This window comes from Octopus bimaculoides, chromosome 28 (assembly GCF_046866305.1).
Source record: "Octopus bimaculoides isolate indiv1 chromosome 28, ASM4686630v1, whole genome shotgun sequence".
Taxonomy (NCBI): domain Eukaryota; kingdom Metazoa; phylum Mollusca; class Cephalopoda; order Octopoda; family Octopodidae; genus Octopus; species Octopus bimaculoides.
Genome location: NC_142955.1, coordinates 20,140,211 through 20,167,710, shown reverse-complemented (window position 1 = coordinate 20,167,710; position 27,500 = coordinate 20,140,211). Strand labels below are relative to the sequence as shown.

At 39.4% G+C, this 27,500-nt stretch overlaps 1 protein-coding gene across 12 annotated transcripts in view; it reads right to left on the bottom strand.

The window, feature by feature from the left end:
- LOC106874074 (cAMP-dependent protein kinase catalytic subunit 1) overlaps positions 1-27,500 on the bottom strand; it is a 123,657-nt gene that overhangs the window by 27,892 nt on the left and 68,265 nt on the right. For 5 of the 12 annotated variants that reach the window (XM_089344148.1, XM_014921660.3, XM_014921662.3 and 2 more), the window contains exons 2-3: positions 16,087-16,148; positions 3,306-3,347 (exon numbers count right to left, since the gene is read on the bottom strand). In XM_089344148.1, coding sequence (XP_089200274.1) covers positions 3,306-3,347; positions 16,087-16,148 — 104 coding nt within the window. Of the gene's footprint in view, positions 1-3,305; positions 3,348-16,086; positions 16,149-17,043; positions 17,181-27,500 lie in introns of those variants that run through there. The other 7 variants (XM_089344149.1, XM_014921663.3, XM_014921664.3 and 4 more) reach the window with 3 other exon arrangements.

Sequence of the window (27,500 nt, the reverse complement as noted above, 5' to 3'; positions counted from 1 at the left end):
GGTTCGAATTCTGGACCAGGCAGAGTGTTATGTTTTTGAGCGAAACACTTCCTTTCGTGCTGCTCTGCAGGTGGGAAAGAGACAGAATCATTGTCTGGTTCGTGGAGATGTGTAGCGAGAACAAGTTGTGTTGTTGCATTAAATGATCATTAAGTTTTATTTATACATGTAGCAATCATATAATTGTTGGCTCACCACACTAATTTGATTGGTTAAGATATCCATCACATGGATTTTGAGTCAGTTGTGTCATGATTAGTCAGAAATTGGAGTAAAAGTGCAATCACGTTTTGCTTAACATATTTTAAATGATAATTTCTATATGTTTTCTGAGCCCATTTTACTCCATAAATTGGTTGAACAAACATTTCACCAGGTAGGGAGGAGGTGGGTTGCAGAAACCAGCCGTCCATAGAAGAACCGACACACAACGGAGACATACAAACAATGATGGGCTTAGCTTAATCACCAGGATGAGGGAGAAAGGACAACCTTACAGAACTTGTTAATGCTTTCTTTGTGTCCAAAACTACTGTGCAGATATCACAAAGGAATAAAGACTCCATGTTAGCTTTCAAGATGGCTTCTCTTCTTCATTCATACTTACCAAACTCATAACATCATAACTGAACAAGGAGACACACGCACCCTTCGTAAAAAATGTTTTACAGTAAATCTCACTCTCTAGATTCTGAGTTCAAATCCCATGCCTGGAAATCATTCCAGTACTCATCTCAAATCTAGTCATGGAGGGCTAAAGTTCTAGCAATCTACTGAACGGCAATAGGGGAAGGTTCTGGCCCTCCTAGGTTGTACAGAGTGTGGAGAAGGTTCACATGCACATGTCCAAATGCTGGTCACCACTAGACACAGGAACAAAGGTACACATATCCATATATTAACATATATGGCTGTATGTTAAGAAGTTTGCTTCCCAGCCACATAGTTCCAGGTTCAGTCCCACTGCATGACACCTTGGGCAAGCATCTTTTACTACAGCATTGACCAAAGCCTCGGGAGTGGATTTGGTAGAAAGAAACAGAAAGAAACCTAGTGTGTGTGTGTGTGTGTGTGTACACACACACACATGCATATCTGTGTGCATGTCTTTGTATTTGTTCTCCCCTGACAACCAGTGCTGGTCTGTTTACACCCCCCTCCAATAACTTAATGGTTCGACAAAAGAGATCGATAGAATAATCACAAGTTTCAAAACAAGATTTTTAAAAATAAAGTATTGTGATTGATTCATTTGAATAAACTTGTTGAAGGTGGTGCTCCAGCATGACCACAGTCTGATGACTGAAACAAGTAAAAGATAAAAGACAGCAGGGATACCTTTCATCCTTGGACTACTGGATTGGGCTGACCTGGGGCTAAAAAAACAATTGTATTTTATTTGCTTGTTTTAATAATTAAAAAATTCATTATTGTACAACTGCAATGTTGTTAACGAAGATGAGGACGGTGATGATAAAGAGGGAAGAGAGTGAAAGTGAATCCCTAATTTCATTGACCCCCTTTACACACCCACAACAAAGGCAATAATTAAGGATGATCCTCCAATTACAGAAACCATCGTGAATTAATAAAAGGCTGAGAATCTCAAATTCTGTCAGCAGACAGAGAATTGAGGTTCCCCGGGCTAAAGGTCAGCCTGTCACCTGTGTAGGCCTCTACAAACACCCATGGCCCACAGAAAGTGATTCAGTTACACAAACAAGTTGTTTGGGTGAAATATGACCCTGGAAGGGGGTTTCATATATCAGCTTAATGTCAGCTCATCCCAGCATTTGATCCTCTGACACAGCAATCTAGACAACAAAGACAATCTGTGATTGTTTAGCTCTCCCCACCTCAATAACATTGATACAGGAAATCTCTGGTTACATCCTCATCGTTACCCTCACCGTCGTTTAATGTCTCATTCTTATATTGTGCTATGGCTTAACCCTTTAGCATTCAGATTTTTCTGTCAAGCATTAAATGCTTACTTATTCACATTAGTCTTGAATTAATCATGCATTTATTTTGTTTGGCTTCAAAATTTCAGTGATCTGATAATTTATTTTTCACTATAACATTGTAAAGTAGGTGTGAGAGGTTGGGCCTTGGCCAGTTTGAACATAAAAAAAAAGGCAGAATATTTTGGCCAGATTAAATGCTAAAGGCCAAAGGCAAACTAGTTCAATACAAGACAACAAATGAAAGGACAGTGTCATGTTCCAGTGTCCCCTGTGTTGCCTTAGTTTCTATGGTTGAAGGACTTTCTTAAGGGCCCCTAAAGATATTTTGTTTTCTAGGGATACTGTATTTCAGACTACATTATTCAGTGGGTCCTTCTTTTAAGACAGGTTGGCTGCAGTGTCTAGTAAGTCACATCACCATATAAAGTTTACTTCATTATCTCCCAGTAAAAGCAAGGGTTTGTGGTCCTCGACTCAGTGACGAGGAAACTGAACGACATCAGACGCAAGCCAGAGGATGTATTGGAACTTAAGATAATTGGGATGACCAGCTCAAACCTTGTCAGCATGGGAAGCACATGTAAATTAAGGGGTCACACATCACACAAGTATATCATGCAGATGACATTTTTGGGGACAAACAAACAATGACATTTGGGGACTCTAATACACACACACACACACACACACACACACACACACACATTTATTTAAGTAATACAAATACATAGATAGTGTTTGGAACATAAGAAGACAAATATATATGTTGGGATATTAAAGATGGTGTTTGGGCCATAACAGAAATTACTGACATAAAATTACCAGGTTTTAGTTGAATGATTTTAAAAAAGGAGAGGGGTGTCATAGAACCAAGGTTCACATCACACAAATTGTTATCAAAGGGAAGTTTTATTTCAGTTTGGACATCATCATCAACAACAACAATATTTATTTATATCAATTTGAGAAAAAAAATGACATAAAAAATAACTTGTATCAACTTCATTTGTAAAGGTGCTTTAGTTAATTAAAGAGAATTAGTAAACAATATGAAAAGGCATTAAAAAGGGAATATCCATAGTATAGCAAGGGGTCAGCTGAAGTGATGGGTTTGCACTAGATTTTCAAGTTGGGATTCTTTTAGTTTTATGAGAAAGGGTTGGTTATAGTATGTAGGGAGAGAGAGAGGAGGAAGTTACAGGGTTGTGAAGTTTCAACAATTGTTGAAGGGAGTGGATGGGTTGAAGGGAGTTGACTGGGATCTAGGGCCTCTAGTGTCTTGACAGGAGGGTAAAGGCTAGTCTAGAAATTTCTACAACTACTGTGTGAACCACTTGCCTGAAAATTGGGTCTTTTGCCTTTTGAAAGTTTGTAAGGGAACTGTAACGATGACAAACAGAAGATGAACTTGCAAAATAAAGGTCAACAAACAGCTAGAAACAACAGTCGGGTGCAGGTGTGTTTATTTACCTTTCAATGCAGTGCTATTTAAAACACTTTGATCCAGTTAGAAGCTTACCTTATAAGGCTCAGCTAACTGAATCCTTTAACTGAGCCTACAAAACCTTAAGTTGCATGGGGCCAAATCAAACTGTTTTAAATACTAATACATGTGACCCCTACAAAATGTGCTTAGTCCCTCTTTCTTTCATTTGTTCACTTCTATATATATATATATATATATATATATATATATATATATAGTATATTTGCCACTTAAATGTGGCTAGACCCTAAAGATGAATGCTACTGTTGCTTTTAGCCCCAGGAGAACATCTCCTCCAGCTGGCTATTGACACACTTTCTGTGCCCTGTCAGTATTTGCAAAGGGAAGTCATCTTTCCCATCGTCGATCTGACGTGATACGCAAGGACTCGAGTTTCTGGGTATTTACCCTTCGTCAGCGTAAATGGTGCATATATGATGAGACTTCCCCTCCCCATTTCAAAGGGGGTGGCCACAGGAAGGGCATTGAGCTATAAAACAATAACAACATACAGAAGGATGAAGACTCATCTCTTGTTGTAGGTGAGAGATAATAAATGGCTGTGAGATGTGGGCAATGGATTATAGCCACCACATTAATGAGTATAAAGAAATGACGGTGGTGGTGGTGACGGTGATGGTCATGGTGATAATAGTACTGCTGATGATACTGAAGTTGATCATGATGATGCTGATGGTGGTGGTGATGATGGGGAATCTCTCAGGAATGGACCCAGTTTTTTTTTAATTCTCTTACTCAATAGTTTAAAACTTTCAGACACCAAAAAAGGCAGAAAACATAAAACATTCTTTGAAAAAAGACAAAAAAAGTTTGTTTTGTATCAAAAACTAACAATTTACAACAAAAATAAATTCAGAAATAATTTTCTCAAATATTTGACAACATTAATTCAGATTTAATATTAACGACTCAAAGAAACATATCTAATAAATGGGAGGATGGTGGTGGTGGTGGTGGTGGTGGTGGTGGTGGTGGTGGTGGTGATGGGGTGACCTTGAGGGGAACCTTGAAAGAAAGGGGCCAGCTGCATGGTTAAGAATCTCACTTTGCAGCCATGTGGTTTTGGGTTCAAGCCCCACTGCATGACACCTTGGGCAAGTGTCTTCTATTTTCACTCTGGGCTGACCAAAGCCTTGTGAGTAAATATGGTAGATGGAAACTGAAAGAAGCCCATTGTGTGAGTGTGTGTATCTATAAATAGAGAGATAGAGAGGGACTAGCAGGCAGACAGACAAGATAAAGACAAAGAGGGAGAGGGGGAGGAAAGAGAGAGAGACAGGCAGACAAACGGACAGACAGTTAGATAGATAGATATCATCACCAGCATTTAACCTCCGCCTGTCCATGCTTGTCTGGGCCAGACAGTGGTGACTGAGGCAGATGTCCATACGTAAAAACACCCATTACACTCTGTAAAGCGGTTGGTGTTAGGAAGGGCATCCAGCTGTAGAAACCCTGCCAAATCAGATTGGAGCCTGGTGCAGCCCTTCCAGCTTACCAGCCCTGGTCAAACTGTCCAACCCATGCCAGCATGGACAACGGACGTTAAATGATGATGACGATATACACACAATTGTGTATATTAAATGATATTTATCTCTTTCTGGAAGGAGTACCTTTTTGTAGATTCTACATACAATGGAACTGTTATAAATATGTGTGTGTGTGTGTGTGTGTGTGTGTGTATATATATATATATATACATATATATATATATAGAGAGAGAGAGAGAGACAGACAGATAGATAAATAGATAGATACACACACACACACACACACACACACACACACACACAAGCACACACTCATAGATATGGTTTGCAGCAATGTTGTTTGTGTGGAGATAGTTGTTGGGTGTGGCGGAAAAGTAGAGGTAGTGAGCAATCAATAAATGTGAGGAAGGAGGGTCATGGGTGTTGATTGTCAGAGGTCAACAGAGCTGAACAGAGTTTAATCTGGATGCTGTGAGATGGGAGATAAGCCAACAGCCAGCGATCACTCACCCACCACCACCACCGTCGTCATCATTACTAAGCTACTTATATCAAATATTAGCTGTATTGATCTCACAGTTCAATAATGTTGACTCTAAGAAATTTAATGTTCATGGTGGTGAGTGAATCAGGGGGGACAGAGGTTCAACTCACAGCTGAGGAAGACAATACACCCACACAGGGCACAGGTCCACATAAGCACAAACGTTCTAATGAAGGAGCCTCTATGTGGTTGTTCATGAAGCTAGAAATAGCAACCATATTTCCTCGAATGGCACACATTGGACCCTGTAGTCCAATGCGATGGTCATGGCTGGAACATCTTTGAACATAGATCTGTTCGATAAGGACAGACCTGGGGCTAAACAACTACACCAGACCCCTCCCATTTCCTGCCACCCCCACTCCTGTTGTTATAGTAACTAAAGGGAAGGGGGTGAGGGTGTTGTAACAAAGAGGTAGCAGTTGAGAAGTGAAACCCTGTCTTCTGCTCTGCTTTGGGGTGTTGTTGTTTAGCCCCAGGTCAACAATAACCATCTTCAGGCCTATGATCATTGACATTCTAACCATGACCAACCCATCACCTAATGTGTCCACTACACCTTTTTAATGATGCTAATGTTATGAGGGAGATATGGCTGCTATTTCTTGTACACAGAGGCTTTCTTGATGGCAAGCCTAGTGTATGTGTGTGTGTGTGTGTGTGTGTGTGTGTGTGTGTGTGTATCCCTTTGCCTTGACATCATGTGATAATTGTTAACGATTGTCCCTGTCATAAAAGCAGGGTCATTCATTTCCAATCATCCATGAAAAACATGTCTAGCCATGGGGCAATATTATCTGACTTGGAAACAGGTGAGGATTGGCCACAGGAAGGGCACTCATCGATAGACAAACCAACCTCTAAAAGTTTTGTGTATCCCATGGCAACACGGAGAGATAGAAAGTAAAAATACTGTTGATGATTATGACAGTGAAGATGATGATGATAATAATAATAATAATAATAATAATAATAATGGATACATCTGAGATGCTCCAACAGTTCATAATTCAACAATTTATCTCATCCAATTTTCAATGTAGGCCAACAAACCAGATGTTCTCCCCACCAACACCCCACAGTTTTTCACCTGTAACTCAAACCTTAACGACAATTTACCTGCAATATTCCAGTTTTATGAGAAAGTCTGACACTTTAGATATGAACAGTAAAGAATCCTGGATTTAACATATTTCACAATATTTAGAAGAGAATCAGGTAACCAACTCCAAGAGAATTCTTCAGGAATTCCAGCAAACCATTTCCTTGGTATCTTGTTTCAGTTATTCCAGAAAAATATCTCAATCTGACCTCAGTTTAGCAGATACGCTGCCAGGTCTTTCATGATGTGGCTGTGTGGAAAGAAGTTTGCTTCCCAATAACATGGTTTCGGGTTCAGTCCCACTGTGTAGCACTTCGAGGAAGTGTCTTCTACTATGGCCCTAGGCCAACCAAAGCCTTGTGAGTGGATTTGGTAGGCAAAAGCTGAAAGAAATCTTTCTTTCTCTCTCTGTGAAATTAAATAAATGACAAGGAAACAGGAATTATATAATCAACTTCCTTGGGTTACACCTGTTTCTGCTTGAAGATGTACTGATGACACTAAAAGCTCGATGCTGGTGCCATGTAAAAAGCACCCAGTGCCACTCTGTAAAGTGGTTGGCATTAGGAAGGGCATCCAGCTGTAGAAACCCTGCCGAAACAGACACTGGAGCCTGATGTGGCTCCCAGCCTTGCCAGCCTCTGTCAAACCGTCCAACCCATGCCAGCATGGAAAAACAGACACTAAATGATGATGAAGATGGTATATATATATATATATATATATATATATATACACATACCCGGTGCAAGCTATGGACACATAAGAGGTGCAGCAACATCAAAGGCAGGTTAACTAGCAAGTTAGTTTTTGTTTGTGGCAGATGTTCAGGTGCAATAAAGACTGCAAACAAACAGGAAACAACTTCTATCTCATTCCAGGGTGAAAAACTAGAGGTAGTCGATAGCTTCTGCTATCTGGGCGACCAAGTTAGTAGTGGGGGTGGGTGCGCTGAAAGTGTAGCTGCTAGAATAAGAATAGCCTGGGCAAAGTTTAGAGAGCTCTTACCCCTGCTGGCGACAAAGGGACTCTCACTCAGAGTAAAAGGCAGACTGTATGACGCATGCGTACGAACAACCATGCTACATGGCAGTGAAACATGGGCTGTAACTGCTGAGGACATACGTAAGCTCGCAAGGAATGAAGCCAGTATGCTCCGTTGGATGTGTAATGTCAATGTGAATACCCGTCAGAGTGTAAGTATCTTGAGAGAAAAGCTGAACATTAGAAGCATCAGTTGTGGCGTGCAAGAGAGACGATTGCGCTGGTATGGACATGTGGTGAGAATGGAGGAGGATAGCTGCGTGAAAAAGTGCCACACCCTAACAGTTGAGGGAACCCGTGGAAGAGGTCGGCCCAGGAAGACCTGGGCTGAGGTGGTGAGGCAAGACCTTCGAACATTGGGCCTCACCGAGGCAATGACTACTGACCGAGACCTTTGGAAATGTGCTGTGCGTGAGAAGACCCGGCAAGCCAAGTAAGATCGTTGCCAGTGCCCCTGGACTGGCTCTTGTGCGGGTGGCACATGAGATGCACCATTTTGAGCGTGGCCGTTGCCAGTACCGCCTGACTGGCTCCCGTAGGATTTTCGAGTGAGATCGTTGCCAGTGCCCCTGGACTGGCTTGTGCGGGTGGCACATAAAGGACACCATTTCGAGCGTGGCCGTTTTCGTGCGGGTGACACGTAAAAGCACCCACTACACTCTCTGAGTGGTTGGCGTTAGGAAGGGCATCCAGCTGTAGAAACTCTGCCAAATCAGACTGGAGCCTGGTGTTGCCATCCGGTTTCACCAGTCCTCAGTCAAATCGTCCAACCCATGCTAGCATGGAAAGCGGACATTAAACGATGATGATGATGTACACTATGTATGTGCGTGCATATATACATCACAAATGATATCACAACTTGTCAACACTGTCCTCATATAGGTTGTGTATGTGTGTGTATATGTGTGTGTGTGTGTGTGTGTGTGTGTGTGAATGTATATACATCACAACCTTCCTCTTCCCTTCTCCTTCTGACCACATCTATTCCAATATTGACACAAATCACGAAATTATGTTAATTACAATTTCACTTAATTACAAACCTCCTTAAACAGAGAGGCTGTATATAAATCTCTAATTAAATTATAATTAACTAACAAGGTTAATTAGTGAAAGATGATTTTATAGAACTTAAGTTTAGAGATGGGAAGATCCTTCCAGAAAGTGAGGTGGGGGGGAGGAGTCAGTGAAAAGTGGAGACTACATTCATGATTAGCAATTTTTAATTAAATCAGAGTGTTTAATTAATCTGAAATTGATACTCTAATTACAGAATTCTGTTTTGGAGGAAGAATATTTTTCACAGGTAGAAGACTATAGTAATTGCTGCAGGTCAACTTGCTGTAAATTGGTACCATGGTGAAGTACACTCCACTACCATGTACGGGGAAGCTCAGCCAGAGAACAAAGTTTGCAGGTTCCCGGTGAATAAGGGGTTGTTATGATATAAAGAGCAAGTTTATGAGGAGATAAGAAGCATGCTCACACCTCGGCCAATGGAATAATGCCCCACCCCTTAAGACAACAAAGGTGGTGGTCGCCAGCAGATGACATCCATCATGAAACAATAGGTAAAAACCCACCTGAAGGGCTTCCACACGATTTCCAATGATCCCATGAAGGGGTCTGGGTCTAGTGGAGGGGATACCACACAATAGGGTTTCTTCTTGACAACCCAGTGCCATAAATAGCAAAGATTTGATTAGCCTTGAAGGAATGAACACCACTACATCACTATATTTTCTGTGATGCTGTGCCTAAGGCTTGTAGAGACTGAATCCCATATTGTCCTAGTCAAGTTATGAATACCACCACATCACTGTATCTTCTAGGATACTGTCCCACCAAGCGGCCTTAACACAGTGGAATCCACAAAGTGGTATTGGTAAACAGTTGCTAATAATTGGAGGGGGGGGGGCAATGATAGGGGAAGAAGTAAGACCCAGGGCTCAACTGGTGTGTGGTCTCTGGGTGTATATAAAGTAACATAACAACCAGAGAGATATCATCAATAACAACTGGCTGATATCAAATTTCACTAGAAATACACCACTCCATCATCATTTAATATACATTGACCATGCTGGCATGGGTTGGATAATTTGACCAGGGCTGGCAAGCTGAAAGGCTGCACCAGACTCCAGTCTGATTTGGCATGGTTTTCTATGGCTGGATGCCCTTCCTAATGCCAACCACTCCAAGAGTGTAATGGGCACTTTTACATTCCACTGGCACGGGTGCCATTTGTGTAACACCAGTATCTGCCATGACTGAGATTTTGCTTGGCTAGATGGGTCCTCTTTTCAAGCACAACTTAAGGCCAAAAAGTGTATTTATGTCCCCGTAACTTAACAGTTTGGCAAAAAAGACTGATAGAATAAGTACCAGGCTTACAAAATATAAGTCCTGGGAGTCGATTTCTTTGAATGAAAAACTCTTTTAAGCAGTGCTCCAGCATGGCCGCTGTCAAAAATGATTGAAACAAGTAAGAGAATAAAGGAATTTAATTTTGTGCGCATGTGTGTGTGTCCGTGTGTGAGTGCATAGATATATATGCAGGTGTATATGCAAAATGATTGGTTTTAAAAACATTAATTATTTGGGGGCATTTCTTAAACAGTAACACAGTTCCAGGACTTCAATTGTATGGAATTTACGATGTTTCTAATCATGTTACCATGGGAATCAGAAATGAAATCAAAGGAGTAATCTTGGACTCGCCATTTTCACAAAAGTGTCGTTCACAAAAGTGTTTCACCATCAGAACAGAAAGACAACTTTCGTTTTATATTTCAAACAAATATTCTGACAGAGAATATTCAAAAGAAAACCAGGCTTAATTTACAAATGGATGATCGGAAACGAGTAACTCTGGGCCCAGGAAATCAGAACCTTTCGTTTATTAAAGAACACTCAACGTTTGTATTGGTTCCTGTCATTTATCACTTCCGGTGAATCAACAGATTTATGTGTGTGTGTGTGTGTGTGTGTGTGTGTGTGTGTGTACAAACTTGTTATCAGTTCAAATATGCTTCAAGCATATTTGAACCGGTGAGGAACCCATTCATTGTATTTTGTCATGGAGAAAATTTCTCGGAGACACACACACACCTCTATTGCTTACATAAATAAGTATTGCTTATTCTTTGTCCTCAACCTTTTCTATGTCAGCCATATGTATATATATATATATATATATATATATATATATATATATATATATATTGTGTGTGTGTGTATACACACAGAGACACACACTGCGTGCTGATTATCTGACACAGAAAAGCTAAAGAATGGTGATTAAACCAGTCTATTTTTAACAGGATGGGGGCGGGGAATCAACAAGTTCACACTGTTCCCCCTTCCCTTCCAGTGGACATGACATGATATATATAGATATACAAATACACGTCTATATAAATAAATACACAAATATATATAAATATAAATGTGTATATATATATAATGTCCAGGGCAATGGTGTCACCCAGGTCAACAATGCCAAAAAATGTCCAACACTTGTTGTTGCCACTGCAATATAAGGTCAGGGAGAGATACTGCTACGACTCTGGATAACACATTCTGAAACACATTTCTAGGCAGCCACTAAATTTGTTAGAAACAGCAGCCAAACCTCCCACATAACACACCTCTAGTATCATAGATATGGACAAATGCATTAGCTAAGGTAGACAAAGCCTGAAAACGTATAGGATGGCCACAGCTGGATTGTCACCTCCAGCTCTACCATTTCTGCCATCATTGTCAATGATAATAATAATAATCCTTTTTACTGAAGGCAAAAGGCCCGAAATTTGGTGGGGACGGACTCGTTGATTACATCAACCCCAATAGTTCACTGGTACTTACTTTACTAATCCTGGAAGGATGAAAGGCAAACTCGACTTTGGCAGAATTTTAATCAACAGTGTAAAACACATGGTCTTATGTTTAGTTTATGACATCAACCGCAGTATGTGACTGGTACACAATGAGCCCAATGGGGATTGAACACAGAGCCTTTCAGATGAAGATATAATCACTCTATTCTAACTGGATTTGATCCATAACAGTCAGGTCTCTCATAAAATCTATCAAGTTTGTGCATCCTTTACACAGGTCATAGCAAATCATCACTCTTATAATAAATGCTGTTGTGTTCTATATTTTGTGTCACACAAAGAGAACTGTAATGCTGTTGAAATTAATAGCTTTCTTACTCTATACATTGTGGCAGTGTATATATATATATATATATATACACAGACATTCATGTATATATAAATACATTATGTATTGTTTCAATGCTATACTGAACTACAGAGTATATATAAATATGTTTTAACCAACGTTGTATGTAAAGAGAAATAACATGTTGTCTGAAGCTCTACAATACATTTGTGGACATAAAAAGAGAAGTCAACTCAACTAGTTTCAGTCCTGTTTTGGGATTTCATCAGTGACTACTTCCCTCTCTCGACTGAGACATTGCCTAAGTAAACCAGATTTCATAATTTACATATTCTAACCGACTTTTAATGAAACTTGCTGAAACAGATCAACAACTTGGTCAATCCAGTTTACTTAAATAATGTCTTGGTGGACAGGTAAAGAAGGTGGTCAGTCATTGAAACTAGTCCAGTTGATTCCTCATTTCCTGTCCACAATCATATTCTATGTCAAGACATTTACATCTGTCTATACAGAATGTGGACTAAAATATAATGACAAGTGCTCTGTATACATTTGTACACACATGAGAGAGACAGGCAGACAGACAGTGTGTGTGTGTGTGTGTGTCGAACCCGTCCCATACGTATCCCACATGGGTTTTATTTACATGTATTTTTATGCATACTTATAAATATATTTATATTCTATAAATATTTTTTTTTAATATTCATATGTGTCGATATATATTAATATACGTATACGCATTTTAAGTCGAATTTATAAATATACGAGTATGGTTGCCTAATTTGAGGTTATATCTTAATTCTTATTTTGATAGATAGATAGATAGACTTACTTGGAGATAGATGTGTGGCGTTCAATTATATAATAATATAAACATATATATATATATATATATATATATATATATATATATATATATATGAAACTTGGGATAGAAGAATGGTTAGTGAGAGCTGTGCGAGCCATGTACAGAGATGCTGCCAGTAAGGTGAGGGTTGGAAATGAGTACAGCAATGAATTCCGGGTAGAGGTAGGGGTCCACCAAGGTTCCGTCCTCAGCCCCCTCTTATTTATCATAGTCCTCCAGGCAATCACAGAGAAGTTCAAGACAGGTTGCCCCTGGGAGCTCCTCTATGCTGATGACCTTGCCCTAATTGCGGAGTCACTATCAGAACTAGAGGAGAAGTTTCAGGTGTGGAAGCAAGGTCTAGAATTGAAGGGCCTTAGAGTCAACCTAGCTAAAACCAAAATCCTAATAAGTAGGAAGGTAGATAAAACACAAACCCCTTCAGGTAGATGGCCCTGCTCAGTATGTAGAAAAGGAGTAGGTAGTAACTCTATAAGATGTACCCGGTGCAAGCTATGGACACATAAGAGGTGCAGCAACATCAAAGGCAGGTTAACTAGCAAGTTAGTTTTTGTTTGTGGCAGATGTTCAGGTGCAATAAAGACTGTAAACAAACAGGAAACAACTTCTATCTCATTCCAGGGTGAAAAACTAGAGGTAGTCGATAGCTTCCGCTATCTGGGCGACCAAGTTAGTAGTGAGGGTGGGTGCGCTGAAAGTGTAGCTGCTAGAATAAGAATAGCCTGGGCAAAGTTTAGAGAGCTCTTACCCCTGCTGGCGACAAAGGGACTCTCACTCAGAGTAAAAGGCAGACTGTATGACGCATGCGTACGAACAACCATGCTACATGGCAGTGAAACATGGGCTGTAACTGCTGAGGACATACGTAAGCTCGCAAGGAATGAAGCCAGTATGCTCCGTTGGATGTGTAATGTCAATGTGAATACCCGTCAGAGTGTAAGTATCTTGAGAGAAAAGCTGAACATTAGAAGCATCAGTTGTGGCGTGCAAGAGAGACAATTGCGCTGGTATGGACATGTGGTGAGAATGGAGGAGGATAGCTGCGTGAAAAAGTGCCACACCCTAACAGTTGAGGGAACCCGTGGAAGAGGTAGGCCCAGGAAGACCTGGGCTGAGGTGGTGAGGCAAGACCTTCGTACATTGGGCCTCACCGAGGCGATGACTACTGACCGAGACCTTTGGAAATGTGCTGTGCGTGAGAAGACCCGGCAAGCCAAGTAAGATCGTTGCCAGTGCCCCTGGACTGGTTCTTGTGCGGGTGGCACATGAGATGCACCATTTTGAGCGTGGCCGTTGCCAGTATCGCCTGACTGGCTCCTGTAGGATTTTCGAGTGAGATCGTTGCCAGTGCCCCTGGACTGGCTTGTGCGGGTGGCACATAAAAGACACCATTTCGAGCGTGGCCGTTTTCGTGCGGGTGACACGTAAAAGCACCCACTACACTCTCTGAGTGGTTGGCGTTAGGAAGGGCATCCAGCTGTAGAAACTCTGCCAAATCAGACTGGAGCCTGGTGTTGCCATCCGGTTTCACCAGTCCTCAGTCAAATCGTCCAACCCATGCTAGCATGGAAAGCGGACGTTAAACGATGATGATGATGATGATGATAATGCATATATATATATATATATTTTTCCCTGTGGTCCCACACAATAATATCTGGTCAGTTGTGTTTTAACTTGGCGGCTGTGTTAAGTCCCACCAATATTCTTTTGACCCATTGGTCTCAATTTGGCCAACTTCATTTCTAGGTATTCTGTTTTGTTATCCTGTTCCAGACCGTTCTGGCCATCAAATCATGCCTCACGGAAGGGTAATATCTGGTAGAGATTCTCTTACAACTGGCAATAATGTGATTGATGTCTTCAGTATTGCTCTTGTACAATCCTAGATTTGTTGTGTAGATAAGTGTAGTGAGGCATGAAATCACTATTTTGTCGTGGTGGTGTAGCACAGTCGTGCTATGCCCATTTCATCCATTTACTATTGGATACATGAGGCAACTTCTACCCAGGAGTAAAAGAGCTAAAGTAGTTACAGTTTTGACGTCAAGGAAGCAACAAGACTTTCTGTGGCACCTCTTCTGTGTTCACCACCAACTTAATTAGTTGCAGATCTGCAACCTCTTCGCTATGAGATCATTACAGCATTCATGGCCAATGCTGTGCAACTCGCTTCACTTACATCTATTTTTATTCTGCAGCATTTAAGTCTCCAGTGAAATACAAATTGAGTCATGGGAAATTCATTCATGTCTCTCTAGACATTTCTTATTTTCTCATTACATTACACACACTTTTACATACCAACCTAAATGGTAGTCTTTTTACAGCAGCACGTGTGAGTTACACGAAAGAAATAAATCATTTATATTTTATTTACAACATTGACTTCTGATATTTGTTTCCACATTCACGTCATACAAATCATAATGGTCCCCATTAAATAGGTGACGACCAATCCACTGACTTCTGGACCCTCACTGGTGACATTTTTATTTATTGATTATCTACTAGCTGGTCGACCTTCTAACTATTATTTGTCTTATTACTAGATGCGCAAATATGTGTACACACACACACACATATACTCATGATTTTTCAATAGAAACTATTGTAGGTATGTGCACAATTCATAAATTTCATTCTTTTGTCAAATGTTAAAATGCTGCAATTCAAAAAGTAAAAGTAGTTTACAATTTATCTTAATATCATTTTCAACAAAGCTTTAGAATTAAACCTGTTTATCATCAGAACATGCATACATAAACAGCACAGGTGTGTTAGTGTACATAAACGCACAAGCAGATATAAGAGATAAAACAGGTAGGTTAGTATGTATATACATATATATATATATATATATATATATATATATATATATATAGGAGGTTGGTGTATGCAGAAGGTTGGTATATATAGTTAATGTTAATGAGAAAACACCAATTAATAAAGAAAGAACATGGAAAAGGAAATTGGGAAGAATCCTCTTGAATGTTGGTGCCACAGTAAAGTACATCGAAGGGATAGAAAGGTCAACGACCATTGCAAACCCAGTCAAATTGACAGAGAGGAACACCAGTCAATGAGGGCAGTAATCCCCAATAAGAACTAACAAAGACAATCTGTCCATGCCATACCAATCCAAGAAGCAAATGTTAAATGATGGTGATGATGATACATAGGGTGAGCACCATCATCATCATGATGGTAGTGGTGGACACACAGAAAGATAATGAGGAAAAAGAATTTCTGTATTGGTAGGGGTCTGTAGAAGGAACACACAGACAGACAGTGACACAGTAACATGGGAGAGAGGTGGGAATTAAATAGAATTCTTATAATGGGAATGGTCTTGACTTACATGTGACGGGTGATCCCATTTCTGCTGAAATTCCTCCTTGGCTTTGGCCAGAAATTCCTTAACTGAAAAATAATAATAATAATAATAATAATAATAATGATAATGATAATAATAATAATAGTTTCGTTAATAGCCACAAGGGTTCAGAGAAAAACAAAGGCAATACAAAAATACCAAATATGGTGTAAGGGATGGGATTTACCTGGGACAGGTAAAATAAAAACAACAAAATAAAACAAAAACTCCCCCATAGGAGGGGGAAACTGGTAATAGCCAGTCAGATTAAATAAATGGCTACCTATTAGTTGAAATCACACTGTTGTTATTATTATTATTGATTGTTATGTAGCTCATAAACCAGGAAATCCAAAAATGGCGGAAATTCAAAAAATATTTCTCACAGGAATTGCAAATATCCTACATAAAATACTGTGTCTATGTAATCCCAAATTTTAAAACAAACTTATAATTTTCTTATGTTTCTTTGGACATTTTCTAGAACAATACTTTGTGCAAAACCAAACATATGGCACCCTAGCCATGACACCAACATGGACTTCTAACTTGTTGTCTCCTGAAGTCTCTCGGGGAGACTTGTACAGATATAAAGCAAACGTCAAACATATAATAATTATTTCAAATTTTTGCCACAAGGGCAGCTTGAGGGAGGTGGGGATGAGTCAATTACATCGACCCCAGGGTTCAACTGGTACTTATTTTATCAACCCCGAAAGGATGAAAGGAAAAGTCAACCTCGGCAGAATTTGAATTCAGAACGTAGTGACAGGTGAAACACCACTTAGCATTTCATTCAGTGTGCTAACGATCCTGCCAGCTCACCACCTTCAGTAACAATAATAATAATGATGATGATAATCAGGTGAAAACGGTACCAGTAATAATTGGAGCATTAGGCATGATAAAAAAAACAGATGAACAAAAACATCGAAGTTATACCTGAATCCTCAACATTACACATTTCCGAAAAGAGCCTTGTTATGGCAAACATTGTATATGAAACACTATCAATTCAATAATGCAACCTAAACAGAACAACCTACAAACACAAGACACACTGTACAGCAATTATCCAATGAAATAAACTACAAGCAGGCAGGATACACAACATATACATTAATACAACAAAAGACTGCACTACACCTCGTATATATATATAAAAAGAAAGAAAGAAAGAAAAACTAATGCAATACAATAGTGAGATGGGTTTGCACTGCACCAACAACAAAAAAGAACACACAATGCTGCATGCAGCCCAGCGACACAGACATGTAGTAGAAACTACCAAATGTTGAACAATGATAATAACAAGAACAACAATTTATTTCTTGACCACAAGTGCCGAAGATATTAGGAAAAGAAAGAGTGTTGGCGAGACAGAGAAGTGCTGGCAAAAGTGACCGACAGCTATGGATGTGAAAGCATGACTGGACTCGAGCAGGTTGTCCGAATACAACATGTGTAACTTAACTGACCAGAGACACAGGATGCGACTCCAAAGTTCTTCCTCAACTATTGAAGGACTGAGATGGATTGCGAGTGCGAGTAAGCTTGACCAGATGATGATGGCAGGAAGGAGTACAAAACAGAAGGAATTACGAGAAGAAAATAAAAAGAATAAAGTTAGCAACAGATCCTCAATGGGAGGAAGGCAACCAGAGGGGGGGGGGGCTGGTAATGAATGAGGAGACATTACAAGGTTAAAAAAAAAAGGGCTTAGGCAGAAATTAGATGAAACCTAAGAAGCACAACAAAATGGTGAATGGTTGTTGGTTCAATTCTACAGGGGCAGGGGGTGTCACTGATTAAATGGACTCCAGTCAATTACTGGTACTACTTCTATTGACCACAGAAGACTGAAAATGAGCAACACCCCTTGTATGAAGGTGAGGCTTGTTTACAACCATCAGGAGACAAATACATACACACACACACACACGTGAATGACAGGTCTTTCACTTTGCCCTCTACCAAAAGCCCTCACAAGGTTAATGTAACACGTAGTGAGAAGGGACATTTCAAGATTCGGAGTAACGACCAGATTTGAGTGTCATCTTACTAAAGGGTTTGAAAGCTGTTAGATTCCAAACACATCTTAATAATAAAGGGGGAAAAAGAAAATTAACTTAAACCCTCCAAATTCTTGATTATCTTCAAAATGAATTAAATTAAAATTCTAGGTATGGAATAATCAAGGGGTCAATGAAATTAAAACCATATAGGTGTCTACCCCCACACTCCTACACACTGAGCCAAACCCTTTCATATCACAGGTGTTGTGTCGTGAAGGTTACAGGTAAGATAGTGCAGTAATTCATACACATGTTGCTCCACCGTACGACAACAGTAATGGAAAAGAAAAAAAAATATCAGACTTTGATCATTTCAGCAATCTTAAAAACTGGAAAATATAAACTTGTTTATAAGCACGCACACACACACACACCTGAGTTAATTAAAGAGCTTCTTCACAGTTGCTAGGTCTATAAAAAACAGCAGCCAAAAGCACTGGAGACCCCCACCCACCCACTCACCCACACACTCAACTTCTGGCAGTTATTTTAGACAATTTGTCCCTTTTTTCAAAATAATACAAGATTTGCTGACGGAGACCACCACTACCTGTCTCCTTCAAATCTGTTTTCTCTGATATACAATACATACAATGTGTGTGCGTCTATGTATATATATATATATATATATATATATATATATATATATATATATGTGACCACGTGTATATCGTTGGCAATTTTCTTTTTCCGTCTCCCCTTCTTTGGACTTTTTCTATATTTCTGATGAAGAGCTCCGCTCGAAACGTGAAATCCTCTTTCTTTTCTTTCCTTTCCTGAGCGTCCAATAACACTGTACTTAGTCCACGTCCTCGCATTGTTGTTTCCCTTTCTTGTTATATATATGTGTTGACTGAACACTATTCAATTTTTTTTCTCCGTGTTTTTCTCCTTGTCTCCGTATTCTTTCTGTTGAAGAGCGTAGCTCGAAACGTCAAAGACTTTCCGTATTCCCGAGCGTCATACTAATATATACTTTTGTTATTTACACCACCTGTCCTCGTCTGTTGTTATTTTTTGTATATTCTCCCATATATATATACATACATACATACATACATACAGAGGGAGAGAGAGCGAGACACATAACTTCTCTAATTATATACAAACACATATCGACTATTTTATAGCGACACACACACACACACACACACCTGTACAGACAGAGAGAGAGAGAGAGAGAGACAGTTTGCGCCAAGTGACAAAGCTAGACTAATTCTCCCACCATCACTCTTGATAAAAATATCAAAAATAGAAAGAAAAGTGAAACCGACAAAAATATTTGTAGAAATATTTCTGTTGTTCAATCATTTGTGTTTTAATCAGTGTAAGCAACAACAACAACAACAACCAATAATAATAATAATAATAATAATAATAATAATAATATCAAGGAAAGGTGGTGGTGACTGAGATAAGATATGGTGGCAAATTGGTGGTCAACAAAGATAACATGTCTGAGGTAGGATCTATATATAGCAACTGTCAACTGAACCTTCACACCCCTTTACTAAACTATAATGGAACAGCCTACTAAAATCTCCTGTCTGAGACTTGAACCCACATACTCCATCATTGAACTATCTGTATATTAAATAGTGACAGAAGCAACACCCAGGGAGAATCCAACAGGCTAACCACTCCCTTCCCTCCATATCCCTCAGACAACTATGGGAAGATATACAGGGCCTCAGGGCCTCACAGGGGTCACATACTGAGGGAGGCTATATCAGTCTTGTTCAACATATACCCACCAACTGCTCCCTCTCACCTTTGTTTCCCACCTGGGGTATCCATGTATCTACAAGATACTTATATCCACCCCCTCTATACCTTGAATCTCAACTGGCACAAAGCCCCCCCCCCCACCGCCGAGAGATTTTTCTGATGCAAAGTACTTGGTGACCCTGTCGGTGCTGGTGCCACACAAAAAGCACCCAGTCCTCTCTGTAAAGTGGTTGGCGTGTTAGGAAGAGCATCCAGCTGTAGAAACAAAGCCAAAGTAGATAAGAGAAGCTGGTCTGGCTCCTGGCCTTGCCACCTCCTGTCAAACTGTCCAACCCATACCAGCATGGAAAACGGACATCAAATGATGACGAAGATGATGATGATGATGATGATTGTGTGACCAAATCAGTAACTGTGTTTAGTTTATTACAGTGTGTATAAATATAAGATGTGTGAGAGTGTGTGCCAGTGTATATATACATAGAGGACTATATGTGTGGTGTGTATAATATTGATGTAGGGTAGAAAAATTAGATAAAATTTTAATTAAACCACATCGTATCAGTCATCAGAGAAGTCCCCCTCCCACACAGTCTCATACATGCACTGTTATACATTAAATCTGATGATGAAATTAATTCAACTAAAAACACATCATCGAACACTCACTATCATTATTAAATATTTTTATTATTATTATTTAATTATTTTACTATCATTTCCATCGTCATGTCTTCAAATAAAAATTAAATTTGAATATTGCATTTTTTAAATTTTCAATAAGATAAGGTCAAGATAGACAGGAGTACAGCAAAGTTAATTAGGAAAGTGACATCATCATCATCATCATCATCATCATCGTTTAACGTCCGCTTTCCATGCTGGCATGGGTTGGACGATTTGACTGGATACTGGTGAACCAGATGGCTGCACCAGGCTCCAATCTGATCTGGCAGAGTTTCTACAGCTGGATGCCCTTCCTAATGCCAACCACTCCGAGAGTGTAGTGGGTGCTTTTACGTGCCATCGACACAAGGGCCAGTCAGGCAGTACTGGCAATGGCCACAACATCTTTATTAAATTAGTGTCTGAGATGAAACAAATGGTGGGGTTTGTCAGTAAGAAATATTTAGGGATGTTTTGTATAGGGAAAGCAGAATTCCACCTAAATATCTAATAAATATTACAATATTTCTCGTCACTAATGAAGGCCTTTCGTTGTCATTAACGACCTACAAACTTGTCTCCAATCTGTGGCAGTCCTCACAGCAACAGCAATAAAGCTTATGCATTAATTAGTAGCAACAAGTTAACGAAGTAGCACTTATAAGGTCATTCAACTTGCTAAAAATAACAGCCAAACCTCCTTCAGCTCACACCTTTTAATCTTGAAACAAAGGATACATTAGATAATGTAGTCCCAGATACACTATGTCTGAATACAAGGTGGGATGGCCATGGCTGGAACATCGTGGATCATAAGTCTGTAGAATCAGGACTGACCTGGGACTAAGCGACAATAAGGAAGGATACATTAGATAATGTAGTCCCAGAGACACTATGTCTGAATATAAGATGGGATGGTCATGGATGGAATATCCTTGATGTAAGGTCTGCTCGTAAATGCAAGAGATGTGTTAGAAGCAAGGGGTTTCAATAGAGCCAGTCCCTTGTCATGACTGAAGCCAGTTATGGCCATCCAACAGCAGTGAATAACGACTTTGTTGCAAACGTTGAAACAGGATGAGCCAAGCCTTCGTTGCTCGTTTTAATTAGGCCACATCAAATTAAAAGTACAAATGAAATATGTTTGTTACGCAGTGAGTAGTTTCACATGAATTGTGTTTAAGACGCGAAAGGATTTAATTTTGTTTTAGCTGGGGACCCCCATCGTAGTGGTACGGCGGGGGGGGGGGGGGGGGAGCTCGCTTCTACGGCCATGGCTAATGAACATCCTGAGACAGGGGTGTGTACGATGAATATGTGTTGTGTGTATATGAGATGTACATTGGTATGTAACAGTATATATATATATATATAGGAGTGTATTTGACATGTGATAATGTACAACAACTATTTATAGTGTGTGTGTGTAAGATTGCACATATTAAATATATCCACACATTGTATATATGTACATGAGTGTGTGTACATATCTATTATATATACATATATAATGTATATCTATATTATATGCATGTTTGTGTATATATTACATATACATGTGTGTGTGTATATTACATACATCAACACTTTGCTTGTGTGTATATTTTCTGTTGTTGTCATCAGCTTTGTCTCATAACCAAGTAATCTTTTACTTACTTCAATCATTAAACTGTGGCCATGCTGGGGTAACTCATTGAAAACTTCTTATTTTGAAGGTACCAACTGCTAATAGTAGAGGGAACATGTAGAAGGGATAAACCCAGGAAGACGTAGGACGAAGTGGTGAGAAAGGATCTACAGACATTGGAACTTCCACGGGGGGGGGGGGAACCAAGGCTCCTGGCAGTTTGAAAAGACACATCAAGTTAAGTAAAAGCATGCTTGGCCTTGCATATGGGCTTGTTCCCTGCATCCCTCACCAGCTGGGTATTGCTCATCTCGTGGGTACTGGTGCCATGCAAAAAGCACCTGTAGCAGTGCTGTATAAATGCACCCATGCTGGTACTCCATAAACACACCCAGTCCACACTCTGTAAAGTGGTTGGCATTAGGAAGGGCATCCAGCTGTAGAAACCATGGCAAAACACACGACTGGAACATGGGCAGCTCCTGCCAATCCGTCCAACCCATGCCAGCATGGAAAATGGACGTTAAATGATGATGATGAATTGATCCCAGTACTTTTTTCAAAGCCTGGTGTCAGTCTCTTTGGTTAAACCACTGAGTTACGGGGCCAGAAACACACCAACACTGGTTGTCAAACAGTGGTGAAGGACACACACACACACACCTTTGCACATATATATATATATACACATATATATATATATATATATAGTTGAAATTTACAGAAAAAGAAAAGATGAAGACAGGTGTATAAACAACAAGCATGTGTATTAGTTTGACGCTGTATACATACATACAGATAGACATATGGGTGTGTATGTGTGGAAACACATGATGGGCTTCTTTTAGTTTCCATCAGCCAAATCCACTCACAAGACTTGGCTCAAGCTAGGGCTTTCGCAGAAGGCATTTGCCTAATGTACCACATCCATTGTTAACTCAATTTCCTGACCTCCACAATTCCATCCACGTTTGTGTATTTCATTAACGAGGACAAACTAAATGCTAATTAACAATCTCTGCAGTGAATCTATCTTTTTTTTTACAGATTAATTGTTTCATATTTTTAGAACTGAAATTACACAAAATTATAATTACTCAACAATTTTAGATTGACCTTGTATCTAAGTGTGAGTATGTGTGGGTGTGAGAGAGAGAATATACGTATCCCTTTCAGTGCCACCTTGAGTGATACATCATTCGCACAACATGGAGAATAAATCACCATATATACAGGGGCTGGACAAAATAATGGAAACCCCCAAGCATCATAATTTTGAAATATCTATAAAACCGTCAAAAGCTTGTTTATTTTTGTTTTTTGATTTATTATGTGTTGCTTAATATGTTTTGCTAAAATTGCTGTTTCTTATCAGATATCATCAGAAAAAGGTATTTAAAAGTCATTAAAATGACAGATTTATCGGACTTTCAAAGAGGTCAATTTGTTGGTGCTCGTATGGCAGATGCTAGCGTAACGAAAACAGCCGAAATGTTTGATGTATCACGAAGTACTGTCTCAAAGGTAATGACAGCCTTTGAGAAACAGGGAAAAACCACCTCGTCGAAAGAAAACTCCAGAAGAAAACCAAAACTTTCAGATAGCGACCGTCGGACTCTTATACAAATTGTTAGAAAGGATCACAAAAGTACAGCTCCCAAAATTACTGCAGAGCTTAATGACCACCTTGAGAACCCAGTTTCCACAAAAACTGTTCGCCAGGAGCTGCCGGATTTCACAGGAGGGCTGCAATCAGAAAACCACAACTTTCAAAAACAAACATTGCAAAGCGTTTAGAGTGGAGTAAAAACCTAAAGAATTGGTCCCTAGAGCAGTGGAAGATTGTTATTTTCTCAGACGAGTCATCCTTTACCTTATTTCTGACCACAGGCTGAGTATACGTAGGGAGACAGCCCAAAGAAGTATTTGACCCAGACTGCTTTCTTCCAACTGTTAAACATGGAAGAGGATCTGTGATGATCTGAGGGGTTATATCTTGGAAATCCACTGGACCAATGGTTTCCCTTCATGGCAGAATTAATAGTGAAGATTATTTAAGCATTTTATCTGATCAAATTCATCCTATGGTTGTGGAATTGTTGTGGAGGGAAACAATCTTTCAGGATGAGAATGCAGCAATTCACACAGCTAAAGTTGTTACAGAATGGCATGGATGCTTGCCACGTTGCAACTCCCTGTTAAACAACTGCTTTAGCAACCTGTCATCCTAGCAAGATGCCCACCCCAACACATGTGATTGTGTATGAGGATCATTTCAATACTGGATGTGTTAGCTTGCTGAAGAACAATGGTATCTGGTGTTAAAGACTTCCATTTGATGTCTGGTATCCTCCTTAGGCAAGTCTGAGAATTGAAAAAGACAACAAAGCATTTCGAAGACTTGAAAATCGTGTGTGGTCTGATAGAGGTATCACCTTCAAAGTCAAGCTTAGTATCTATAAATCTTGCAAATTTCCAAATTCTAATTAATTTGCTAGCGGGAAGGACTGCTCCAACAAAGTCGCGTATTGTCCTTGCCTTCGAAGTTTCTGTCTTTCCATTCATATATACATGTATATGCAAACATGTATATAAATGAAGTAGATAGAGATATACATATGGACAGGTTGTGTATTCCAGTTTATTGATTTAGTTCAAGGAGGAACCGGTTCAGCAAAATAAACACGACAACAGTTAGCACAATCACGTGAGAGGAGGGCAAAATCAAGGCTTTTATTGTAATTCCAATAGTATTTTTCTTTTTGAGGTGCGGGGGGGAATACCTGGAAAAAGATTTAGTCAGTTAGCGAGTGTACATGTTACTGTCACATGGTCAACAGTGTTTATAATTGGATGCACATTCATTATTTATTGAATAATCAGCACAACTGACACCTCATGTTACTATATTACATAACTGCTATATATAGTGTGTGTATATAATAAATACTACAGTATGCGTGTGTGTATATTGCGATAAATACTACAGACAATATATATGTGTGCATATTAAGTACAAAAATAAACACAAAGTAGCAGCATGTTTCTATATGACCCCCCCCTTGTATTTTCTCCAACCAATGTTATCGATGCCAGCAATCCTCTCTTTCTAGCAGACATCTTTCCTTTCCTGCTGTAAATTAATCATTTACTTTGCAAATCCAAGAACCTCGCTTTCTGATGGATTCACTGTTTACACCTAATGAAGATTAATGACACAAAAAAAAAAAACGTGTCCTTCGGTCACTCTTGGCCCAGTTTAGGATGTTTTCTCTCCTGAGACACTACACACAATGGAGGTCATTCCACATTTGAATGCACACCAATACATTGAATATAACTGCACACTCCTATATTTTAATCGCTGTTGCACACTGTTCTACCTCTCGTATTTCACTTTTTAAGTTATCTCTACAGGTTTTCTATAGAAATCGAGTCTCCTTACAAACAATTATTATCCTCTTATTTATACAAACCAATCATAGCATGACTTCAAAAAGCTACATATTCGGCTGGTGAGAAAGTAATTTTGTTTTTCGTAAATAGATACGGTTATGATTATTTATTTTTTTTTAATGACTTTTGTCAATGTTATGATTTTTTTCCTTTTGACATTTGAAAGTTGTTACTTTTAGCTTACTTTAGAAGCAATTTGCACGTAATTTTGTTTACAGCTTTTAGTTCAGTGTCAATTTGAACATGGAGTGCAAAAACAAACATTTTTCGCCATATTTTGCTTTTTTATTTCCATAAAGGCAAGAAAGTTACTGAGGCTCAGAAAGAGACATGTGAAGTTTATGGTGTTGATTGCTTAACTGAACGCACATGTCAGAAATGATTTTAAATATTCCATTCTGGAGATTTTTCACTCAAAGATGACCAACGTTCTGGTCGACCTATTGAAGTCGATGAAGACTGAATGAAGGCCAATTGAATCTGATTGCCATATAACTGTGCGAGAGATTGCAGAGAGGTTAAAAGTATCACACACAACTGAAAACCACTTAAAATGTCTTAGACTCGTTAAGAAGCTTGATATTTGGGTTCCACATAAAGTGAAAGAGATTCACTTAACACAACGAATCAATATTTGCAAAAGAAATGGTGAAAGCCTCCTCGATTGAGTGCGGGGAGGCAGTCTTTATGGCAGGTGTTGAAGGGACGGACATGGGTGTCGTGCAACAGGGAAGAAACATGGCTACTCTACGTATAAGGGTGGGAATAGCTCAAAAGAAGTGGAAGACGGTGGTGACAAGGTGTCAGGGTGTAGTTTCAAGGTTCAAGGTGAGTCATAAGCAAGAATACAAGCAGTGGATCAGGAGAGAAGGAAAGTGAAGGGCAGGGGGAGGGTGATGTGTTGATTCTGCCCTCAACTGTTTACTGCAGTTTAGTCGTACCAAGCTTAGAAGAATGGTGGAGGAGTGGATGTTAGGAAGACGACGTACAAGGGGCAGAAGGGCTTGACGTGGACAATTTGGGTGTAGGGCCTAGCATCATCGTTTAACGTCCTCCTTCCATGCTGGCATAGGTCGGACGGTTTGACAGGATCTGGCCAGGCAGGGCCTGAAATTTTTATATCAACCCCACAATTTCACTGGTACTTAATTTATCGATCCCAAAAGGGTGAAAGGCAAAGTCGACCTTGGCAGAATTTGAACTCAGAATGTAGCGGCAGACGAAATACCACTAAGCATTTCCTCCAGCGTGCTAACGATTCCGCCAACTTGCCGCCTTTAATAACAATAATAATAATAATAATAATAATAATAATAATAATAATAACAATAATAATTATTATTATAAGTATTTCTTACTTAGACACAAGGCCAGCAGTTTTAGAGATAAGGTTTAGTTAATACCATTGACACCAGTATATGACTGGTACTTTATTTTATTGATCCCAGAAAGATGAAAAGCAAAGTTGACCTTGATGCGATTTGAACTCAAAACACAAAACATTCACTCCAACGTTTTAACAATTCTTTAACAACAACTGATTAGGCACAAGGAAAGATGTCTATGTGAACCCCAGTATATAGCTGGTATTTATAAATCAAAAATAAAATAACAATATTATTATTATTATTGTTATTATTATTATTATTATTATTATTGCTGTTGTTTGTCATAAACTGAAAATAAGATGGTTGTAAGTCGTAGAAGTGAGATAGGGAAGACACACACACACACACACACACACACACACACACACACACACACACACACAAGGACAGATTCAGTGATACACATGTACACACACACACAAATATATTTCTGGTTGGAGAATGCAAGAAATTTCATAC